The following is a 10,358-nucleotide window of genomic DNA, read 5'->3' on the forward strand; positions in this document are numbered from 1 at the left end:
TCTAGTTGTAATAGGTGTTCTCACAGGATGTCTGTCCTTGCTGGGGATTGGGGTCTCCCTCTTCTTCACCTCTCTTCAAACCAGGCCTTTCTTTTACTATTTATATAAGTAGTAGAAGACTAACCAGTTGCAGCAGGATAAAGGGCAAAAGGCACACTTAGAAAGCTTTGTTTCCCGTATCGGTTGCATGTCAAAGAGGAAGAAGCAATCGGATGAAAGACAATAAAAGTGCCTTATGCAAGAAAGCAAGTTATATCAGCATATTTAACTGCTAGAGTTTTATTCGGTTACATTCAGGACCTCTTGCTGTTCCAAAACAGCTGGAAGCATATCGAAGATTGGAAGAAAGAGACGTCAAATTACAAATAGCTCCAACAGACCTAGCCAAAATTTTTATTAAATTGAATCATTCAGGTAGCAGTTTCCCTCGTCCTGTTCCATTCTATACCAGGAAATTCATCTGGCGGAATCAGGAGCAACTTGAATATTAAAATGGCAAGAAAGAAAAAGGATTTGGATTTTTTTTTGAAAGGGCACCATCTACAGAGGACCTGGAAAGGTGCCATTCTCCCTTTGTTCATTCCATCTCTCTACCTGCAACCATAAACAGTCGAATAAAGTCAGCTTAGATGGCAACTCTTAAAGAGCTAAGTTGAATGAAAAAAAATATAGAAATTGTCTGCAATCTCAAACATGAAAATATAATCTACATAAAGAAGAAAGATTTGTAGTTCATGATCATGATTCACGGGTTCCCATGTGAGAACTCCATAACAACATTGTGTCAAATTTTGCTTCACCTGGAGTAGGATTAATGCAGTTACAAATTTCAGGACATTGGCCATATATCAGAATTGACCCTTTATCTTACATGTGCCAGCCATACTCTATTACAAAGAACACATAAATGTTTTCATCGAGTCTTTTCTTATGGACATGCTAACCCAAGCTGAGGGATTGCAACGGAATGAAAGTTTGAACTTTTGAGTAGTCTTTTCCTCATTTTCAAATTCTCTTCAATTTCGTACCCAAAAAATTCTTCAAAAAATGCAAAGAGGAGTGCTCTACATGCCTTCTTTCTTTTCCTCCCTACAAAGGAATCATATCAACTTAACAGAGTTTCTTCCAACAAAGAAGGGATCACCTGAACTACATCGATTAAGGAGAACAAAAAATGTTATGGAATCCTTGCCTTGATACAGTGAAGTAGAATATGATCAATAGGTCCCCCCTCAAATTCACAAAGAAAACATCTATTCATTAGCGGCCACCATCTTTTCTGAAGTTGATTTGATGTCAACCCCCCCCCCCTCTCACAAAAAACCAGTTTCCCAAGCAAAAAAGCTCGCTTTGGATGGGACCCACGGATTACAAATGACATCTGTTTGAAAGGGGATTGACCTCCCGAGTTCCAAGACCAAATAGAAAGACTTTACCAAAAGCACACCCTTTTAAGAATCCTTTCGGATCATCCTATCATTCTCTTTCCTCCTAACTAACTTCACTAGCAATCTAGAGAAGAAAGTCTCAACAATGTCCAGCTCCCAATCGTTGTAGTGCCTACAAAAGCACAAATTCTAATGATCCCGCATTTCTGAATCTTCCCATAAATCAGCCACCCAAGCCTCCTGAGACAGTCATCGCATACAAGGAGAGGAAGGAAATACACAAGGGCTCTTTGCCACACCATTTGTCCTTCCAAAACTCAACCCTCCTACCATTACCTAGTTCAAAGGAGGTTGGTTCTAGTAACGAAAATATCAGACTCCTTCTCACCACACAAGAGTATCAAACACACTTCCTCCTTCCCATACTTTCCTTTTATAATTTGCTTCCAAAAACCATCCCCTTTAGAAACATATCCCCACACAAGAGTATCAAACACACTTCCTCCTTCCCATACTTTCCTTTTATAATTTGCTTCCAAAAACCACCCCCTTTAGAAACATATCCCCAACTCCACTTACCAAGGAGAGTTCGATTTAGAAGAAAGAGACTTGTACAACCCAATCTCCCATTCCTCATATCCATGCAAACAACAAACCATCTTACTAAATGAGGCTTTTTCTCCAGAGTCTCACGTCCACAAAGAAAATTCTTTTAAATCTTCTCTAGCATCAACTTGGCCTTTCTAGGGATTACAAGCAAGGACATCTAATAGATTGGTAGATTGGACAAGGTACTTCTAATCAATGCAAGTGTCCCCTCCGTAAAGATATATTATCTTTTCCACATCGATAGCCTTTTATGAAACCTCTCTTCAATTGAAATAAAACGTTTCACTTGTAAACCTCCTTATATGCAACATCTCTTCCCAAAAACATCCAACTCGTGAAGATTCCTAGGCAGGGTGGGGCCTCCAATTTAGTTTTTGTTGGAAGCATCTCCTCTTTGAATTTCATTTTCTCTTCCTTTGATCTTTTAGTTTATCTATGTTTTTTGACAAGTGAATTGCCTCCTCTCTTTAGTGCAGCTCTTTGCTTGTCCTTACTAAAGTTTTATTTAAAAATAGTTAACTTACCTAATGTAAAGAATATTAGGTCTTGTTTAGGATAACTTTTGAGAAATTAAAAGCTCTTTTTTAAGTGCAATAAAAGCTTCTATGCTTGTTTGGCTAATTTTGTTCAAAGAGCTTATGGCTTAAAAAATAATTTAATATGAAAGTAAAAAAAAATGTTGCTTCTTATAGAAGCTTTATTTTAATAATAAAATTTTTGTGATACCAATATTGCCCTTTTAAAAATTATGACCTTAGCCTCAACTCCCAACTAAAATAAAAAATAGGAAGCTATCCCAAACAAGCTATTAGATGTGCTCCACCTCCAAGGTACCCACTAGAACATCCACAATGCTCCACTGCACATAGTGTTCAAAATTTGGAGCTACTACAAATCATGGATTTACGTGAGTCAAAAGGCATGATGCAAGCCTTTTCCTAGAGGTAGTTGGCAAGGAATGAGTGGTCAAAGCAATAATGAGAAGCCTTTTTTATGTTAAGATTAAGACTACAAAATAGGATTGCACACTTGAACAGTTTTTTACATGCTTATTCCCAAGATCACCCCATAAAAAAGTCTATTTAAATTTTCTCTAATCAAATCCTCACTTTTCCAGGGATTGCAAAGAAAGACATAAAATAGATTGGGAGACTCAAGAGTACTCTACAGAAGGACTAATCTTCCTCCTTCGAATAAGTACTATTTTTTCCAAGAAATCAATCTCCTTTTATCTCTCTCCTCTAGTGCATCCCACACAACAGAGGAGTTATGAAGTGCCCTAAGAGGCAAACCAAGGTAAGGAGTAGAAAATCTCCCCACCTGAGATTTTGTAAACTGAAATGCAATTAGAAAACATGATGCATTTCAAACTACAATAGTTATGAAAGTAAATCATCTAAAAGATGACTTAATTTTGAGAATTATACATCAATGGCCTTAAAATCTAAAACCTGAACATACAAACCAGTCACATAGGAGATAAAAGAGCTATAAGATACTGAAAAAGGGGAATGTTAGCAGATTAGACACGTGATTTTCGATCAAAAATTCAGTTCACGTATGCATATACAATTGAACCAATGATCATGTTAACATATGGTTACAGTTAGATGTTTTCATAACTACAACTAGAGTTCGACCATCCCTCATCCTTGTCCATAATGGGTTGTTTAGAAAGTGCATTTAACAACAGTGTGCAGTTTAAATCGATCAGCAATGTATCTGATAAAAAGCTAATATAGTGGGATGCAAGAAGAATCACATTATCATTTCCTTCAAGTGTTAATTTTGAGCATTCAATAAACAATTCCCTTCTAAACTCTGAAAAGTTTTAGTAATTTAGTTGTTGTTTGGATACGCTTCTTGTTTTCCATTTTTGAAAACAGAAAATGACATTAACTCCTATATAAAATGTAAGAACTCTTTTGTAACGATTCGTGTCCAATTGTGTAGATATTGTTTGTTTTAAGCGCAAAGGACCCTCACAATTTAAAATGTGTCAACATAGTAAAAAAGAGTTTATACATATATAGAGTCATGAACTTTTTACCTTATCAGATGTGCAATATCACAATCACCCCTCTATGCAGACATAAAGTCCACATTGTGTCCCATAGGATTTCAAGGCAAAACAAACATGCATCCCTTATGGGGTCAAACAAACTCCCACACTGAGGTCGGGAATCAACTTTGAAACCATTTGTAACAATTCGCTCCCAACCATGTAGATATCATCCACTTTAGGCTCAAAGGATCCTCATGGATTTAAAACGTGTCTACATAGTTAAGAGGAGTCCATATATATATAGCAACAAAAACTATTTTCCCAATCCGATGTGGAATATCACAACCTTTAAGAAATACCTTAAAAAGACAGTGACTTCTAAAAATTGAAGTATTAAAAAAATTTTACCACCTCAAATTTGAAAAGATAGGACATAAGTTCATACTTTTTATATAAGAGATATTATATTTTATATAGTAGTAATTACTATTTACTATTTAAAAAACACATGAAGTGTATCCAAACAAGCATTTAGTAATTTAATATACCTTACCTTTGGGCAGAAAAATGAACAAAAAATATAGCTAATGCCATGGATACAATTATAAAATTTCCTAAGAAGAAAGCATGTATGGTTCTATTAACATGCAAAAGCATGAATATGCATACCCATTCAGCAGGACAAAGAGAACGATAAAATTTTGCAAACTTATCACACTCAGAAGCCCCTTCCCCCTTTGCAGCAGTGCACCGATGATACACAGATAAGTACAAAGAAAATTTGTCTAATTAATAAATTGGGGGAGTGAAGTTTAAGAGAAAAGAAATCACAAAAACACTTTGACTTACCGATGATATTCAATGTAACGGGTAAAGCAATGCCTTGTTTGGTTGGTACTCGGGAAACGGAAATCCGCTGGTGCTGTCTCAAGCTGCAATCCAGCAACAATACACAATAGAACAAACAGATTATCAAAAGATGGAGCAAGAACAGCAGGAACATTAGGCGAAGGAGCTAGCACATGCAGTCAAGAAGTTTGAAGGATAAATTATTTATTCATACTGACTTTTATTTCCGATGTGTGTTCAACTTCTTGATCACCCGAGTTTTCCTCTTCAACATTGTTGCTGCTTTCTTCAGCAGCATCTGGGGTAGCTTCACTGATGTCTTTGGCAGCAGGAGAAGCTTCATGACTTGCAGCAGAGGTGACCTCAATAATTTCTTCTGCTACAGTCGGAGCAGCTTCTGTGGCTTCTTTTGTAACAGCAGGTGTTTCCTCAGTCTTCTCAGTTACAACATTCTCAGAAGCCGAATCTACTGGGATCTTAATTTCACTTTTTTCCACACTCTCAATTCCCTTCCCATCGCCCAACATATAGTGCTGCATGTCAAAGTATGATATCAAAAAGTTTCCAGCCAAAACCAATTCATAATATGATCAAACAGAAAAGGAGATAATTATTGGAAATGCTAAAATGCAGAGGGCCACTATATGTTCTCATTCTCCAACAAACTGCAATGTAACCATAACCATGTTAGTGAAGAAATATCCATTCAGGATATGTCCTTGCAATAACAAACTCTATACTAAAAGATATCACCAACAACATTTCAAAACATGCATTAAGGCTTCAACCCTGTACAGGACAAAAGCTTTACTCATGTTTACACTCCATTGATCACCCACTCTGCATCCATTATGGGCCCTAATGATATTACACAACCATGAACATGGCTTGGCCTTTGAAGCTGATTTAGTACAGACTGTGAAGTTATGTAATACGCTGGCCTAATGAAACAATTCAAAGCCTAACTCTTACTTTTGATGGTTTGACCTCCCCCCCTTCCCTTGGCTTCCTTGTCACGCACACATTTCCTTTCCATTCTCTTGCAAGTTATTTAAATACAATTCATCGTTTACAGTTTGTTGGGGGTCCTATTTCAGAAAATTTGAAAAAAGAAACCAAGCCCACTATGGGACACAATCCCTTAATTTTTTATTTCACCCATCTAGTTGTCTGGAAGACCTGTTTTCAGATGCAATACGGTATCTAAATATGCACGCACATTGTCCAAGTCCAAGGAGAAATCCCTTGATCGTAGTTTGCTTAGAGAACAGAAAACACATCCAATGAGAAAAGAACAGTTTCAATGGATTAAATTAACTGACAAAAGGTAGAAAGGCTGCCCTGATGCAGTTATTAGCCCTTTCATACAGACTCAAATGACAATCTTGAATTGAACCCATGGTGATTATAAGAAGCAAATCTAAATAAATAAATAAATATTTATCCCCCATGATTTTTCTGCAACCACCTGCCTAGTTTTTAATGTTAGCAGACAACTACCTTGCATAGACTTGGGTGGTGAAAACAAAAATTCATCATTGTTTTATAGGTATCAGAATCAGGTCATTTTGGATAAATAAAATGTTTGGGTAAGCCCGGGATGGGTCACCCAAATGATGGTGGTTGAATGGCATACTAATTCAAGAAAAAGCATTCAAAAAAGTTCACTTTTTCGCAGCACAAGAACTATGTCTATTCCATGTCCAACTGTTACAATATTTCATAACAAAAAATAAGTATTCATTAAGGATCTAAAGAAACGATATCAAAACTTGTAAATTCAGATCATTCATTATTGTTCCAAAAATAACAAATAAAAATCCACACAACCCACATCATCAACATTAGAACTAATCACTCACTGATATCCCATTTCCCCAATGATTCCCCCCTCTACAACAGCAGATCCACTCAAATCAAAGATGAGGAGGAGAACACAAGAGATCCAAAACTCGTGTCAACACAAATTTCACGGAATACACCCAATTTACCAATATATCTAAATAAAAATCCAGCAAACTCGAAGAAATGAAAGAAATAGAGACTGACTGTGCATAAAAATTTGAAATCATGGAAAAAGAATTGCTACCTCGTGTAGAGTGACATCTTGTCCAACATTTGGTGAAGCCATTGACGTTATGTTCTTCAGCTGCAGAGAAGCAACCAAGTACAAAAGAGAGAAATGTGAGGGGTTGCTCACATAAACAGTGTAGCAATGCGATCAAGTCATTGTTAAAGTATTTTTCCCTGTTGTCAGATTTGAGTATATATATTTTGACTCCCAATTGTGTCCTCATAAATTTATGAAAAATAGGAAAGATAGTGGAGACTTCAGATTTTGATTTCAAGAGAAAAACCCAAGTGGAACAAGTGCAATCGTCAATAAATGTAACAAATCATCAAAAATCTAAATTATTTGTAACACGAGAAGAACCTCAAACATCTGAATGCATCAAACAAAATGCAGAGAGACGTTTCAGATTTTTTACTGGAAATGAGTAAAGGTGGTGCTTAGCAAGAACACACACTTCCCAATGAAAATCAAGGCAATTAATGTTTTCAAACAAAGATGGGAACACATTTTTCAATAATCAGAACGAAGGATGTCCTAGAAGACTATGCCAAAGCCAAATCAGATAACTTTTGGAGAAGAGGTAGGGACCAAGCCTGAAGACCATAAAACACCAGTCTTACAATTAGCATCTTGATACTACAATCCAATTTTTTCCTTCGCATGTCCAATCATACTCCCCATTACAAAGTCGTGAAAAATGCAATCAAAAGAAATGAATATAACTAAACAACTCAAATCTTTAGTGATTTTTCCTATAGACAAAAGGCTATAGGAAATATTAAGAACATCCAACATGGATTTTAGAGACAAAGTAGGGTTGATTTTGATTGTGTGTCAATCAATTATAGAGGAAAAAGATCCATCAACAATCTTTATTTTTTTTGTTTTTGAGAACGTGTGGAGTAAATGGAAAATAACTTTGAAAAACTATATGTTCCGATGCACCTGAATCAATGATTCAAGTGCTAGAAATGCATAAGCAGTTTTGCTCCTTAGAATCATAAACACAAAAGAAAAAGGGAAAAGACAAAATTCAACCGTATTTTTAGTTTTTTAGTCTTTTTGTCTTCCCTCTTTTTTCTGTTTTGATGGTTGGAATCCATAAGAGGGTTCATTTTAAAGGATAAAATATTATCTTCAAACAAACTCTCTTCTTGATCCCAACCATCAAAACAGAAATTATTGACCATAAGAAAACCACACCATGTTAATAATGTTTTACAATAAAAATAATAACACTAGCATTACATACCTCTTCCTAACATGAAGTTACAATCATAACATTTTGAAGATAATAGTCTCCCCTTGAAAATAAACCTTCTTCTTGATCCAACCATCAAAACAAAAACAAAAACCAAATATATATACAAGGGAAAGATCCATCGCCACAAAGGGAAATTTTCAATCACCACCATTTCTTAAAATTCATAAAGATTAGAAAGAATGTCAATAATATGTAGGATTAATTTAAAAATGTAATGGGGTATAAAAAGATTCATTTACAATATGTTTTTTCTAATTTAATAGGTAAACAAAATAACTTATTCAAAGGAATACCTTAATCAAAGGAAAACCTTATTCAAGGACCAAGGTAAAAAAAAAAAAAGAGAGAGAGAAACAAACTAATGTAGTGGTTGTGACCAAAATAACACACACTTGTAACTTCTAATCAGATCTAACCATAAGCACCAATTATACAAAACTTTTGTGAAAACAAAATGAAAACTCAATTTTCATAAAGATACAAAGGCTATTACACATATTCTAACAAATAGATAATCTAAACCCTAAAACCCATAAACCTTATGGCTTAAACTCTAAGCTCTAAACTCTAAAACCTATAAATCATAAACCCTAATTTCCCTATAACAAAATTGGAAACAAAATTTATAAATAATTCAAAAACACATTGTCTAATGGATACCAAATTTTAGAATCTAATAGCAATAGAATGAAATGAAAACTAGATTCCAAGCTCTCTATTTTTTTCTTTTTCTTTTTTTTCTTTTTTTTTCTTTTTTTGTCAATTATTCAAGAACTAACTAGATTGTAAAAAAGTATAGAAAAGAAATCAAAATATTGAAATCAATTAGTGTAATCCTATGTTCTTAAGTAAAAAGCACTCCAGGATCTTCAACCAAAGTTATTCCCCAAACAACATTTTAAACTTTGCTCATAAACAAATAGTACAACGAAGGAAAACATCTAAAGAAGTTCAAATTTCAGAAATTAATACCAAGAAAACTAAAAGCATATTAAATAAAACAGTTCAAGAACATCAAGCTTCAGAAACTAACATCAGTGGAACCCAATTCAATATTCGGATGCATCACACCTATTTTGGCTCTAATGCAAGTAATTGAAAGAAAAAGAAAAGGGCAATACTAAATTTTCTTAAACAATTGTACAAATTAAAGAAAAAAATCTCAAGAAAATTAAATTTTCAGAAACTAATGAGAAAATCTATTTCAATTTTCTTACATTCTTCAGCAATTCATCCTCAAAACATACATTCCTAACCACAAATCAAATCAAATGCCTTATAAATCAAAACCCAACCCTAAAACAAATCAATGGGAAACGAAATTAAAACCCCTAAAGTCCCTAATTTTATTTCGCTTTTCTTCCTGCTTTTCCCACACTTCATCAACCAAACACAAGCCAGATCCAGAAATATCAAAATGTGCTCCTAAAAACAAATCTTTAAAAGATGAAATTAAAACCCAAAAAATCCAATCCTCCAAGGCCAGATTCCCAAGCTTTATTCAACCCCTCTCTTCAAATTTTCAACCAATTCACGAGCAAAACTCAAACCCCAATCCGAAAACCTAATCAACGGGAAATAATCAAAACTCCAAAGTCCAATCCATCCAGGGTGGATTTCAGATTTTGTTCGCACTCTTCCCACCCCCCACCCTCGTGCAAGACACCACCAAAACACAACCCAGATCCAAAGAAACCAAAAATGCAAACCCGAGCCTAAAGAACCTCCCATAAAAATCCAATTCAGAAAGAAAACAACACAATCAGTGGAGGAGAAATTGGAACCTGAGAAAAAGAAGAGATTACCAGAAAAGAACACGGCAAAATCTCCCTCGTCGCGTACGCCAGAGGTCGACTCCAGAGGGGCGCTCTCTCGCTGTGCTTCTCCTGCTATCTCCTTCTCTCTTCCATTTTTCAACTTAAAAAAGTAAGCTATTTTTTCCGCAAGCGTTGTCCCATATTTCGATTATTTAACATGAGGACATTTTTATCCAAAATAAATATTTTTAGGGCAAAAAAAAAGTGAATGGAAATGGGATATAATTTCATCCTTTTAATCAAATATTCTATTAAAATTCCACAAAAAAAAAATTAATATAAAAATTTAAGAAAAATAAATTTATCTATAAGTTGATTTTGAGTTTCACAAACTTAATAAATAATTTATCTT

The 10,358-nt window shown here is 34.8% G+C and overlaps 1 protein-coding gene across 1 annotated transcript; it reads right to left on the reverse strand.

The window, feature by feature from the left end:
- Window positions 1–215: 215 nt before the first annotated feature.
- Window positions 216–10,124, reverse strand: LOC117929232 (cytochrome c oxidase subunit 6b-1-like). Its single transcript, XM_034849504.1, has 6 exons — window positions 9,995–10,124; window positions 6,941–7,000; window positions 5,070–5,384; window positions 4,860–4,934; window positions 4,672–4,761; window positions 216–594 (listed from the first exon to the last, which is right to left on the reverse strand). The coding sequence occupies exons 2-6, from the start codon at window positions 6,980–6,982 to the stop codon at window positions 541–543; spliced, it is 576 nt and encodes a 191-aa protein (XP_034705395.1). The 5' UTR covers window positions 6,983–7,000; window positions 9,995–10,124; the 3' UTR covers window positions 216–540.
- Window positions 10,125–10,358: the final 234 nt, after the last annotated feature.

Source organism: Vitis riparia, chromosome 13 (genome assembly GCF_004353265.1).
Source record: "Vitis riparia cultivar Riparia Gloire de Montpellier isolate 1030 chromosome 13, EGFV_Vit.rip_1.0, whole genome shotgun sequence".
NCBI lineage: Eukaryota > Viridiplantae > Streptophyta > Magnoliopsida > Vitales > Vitaceae > Vitis > Vitis riparia.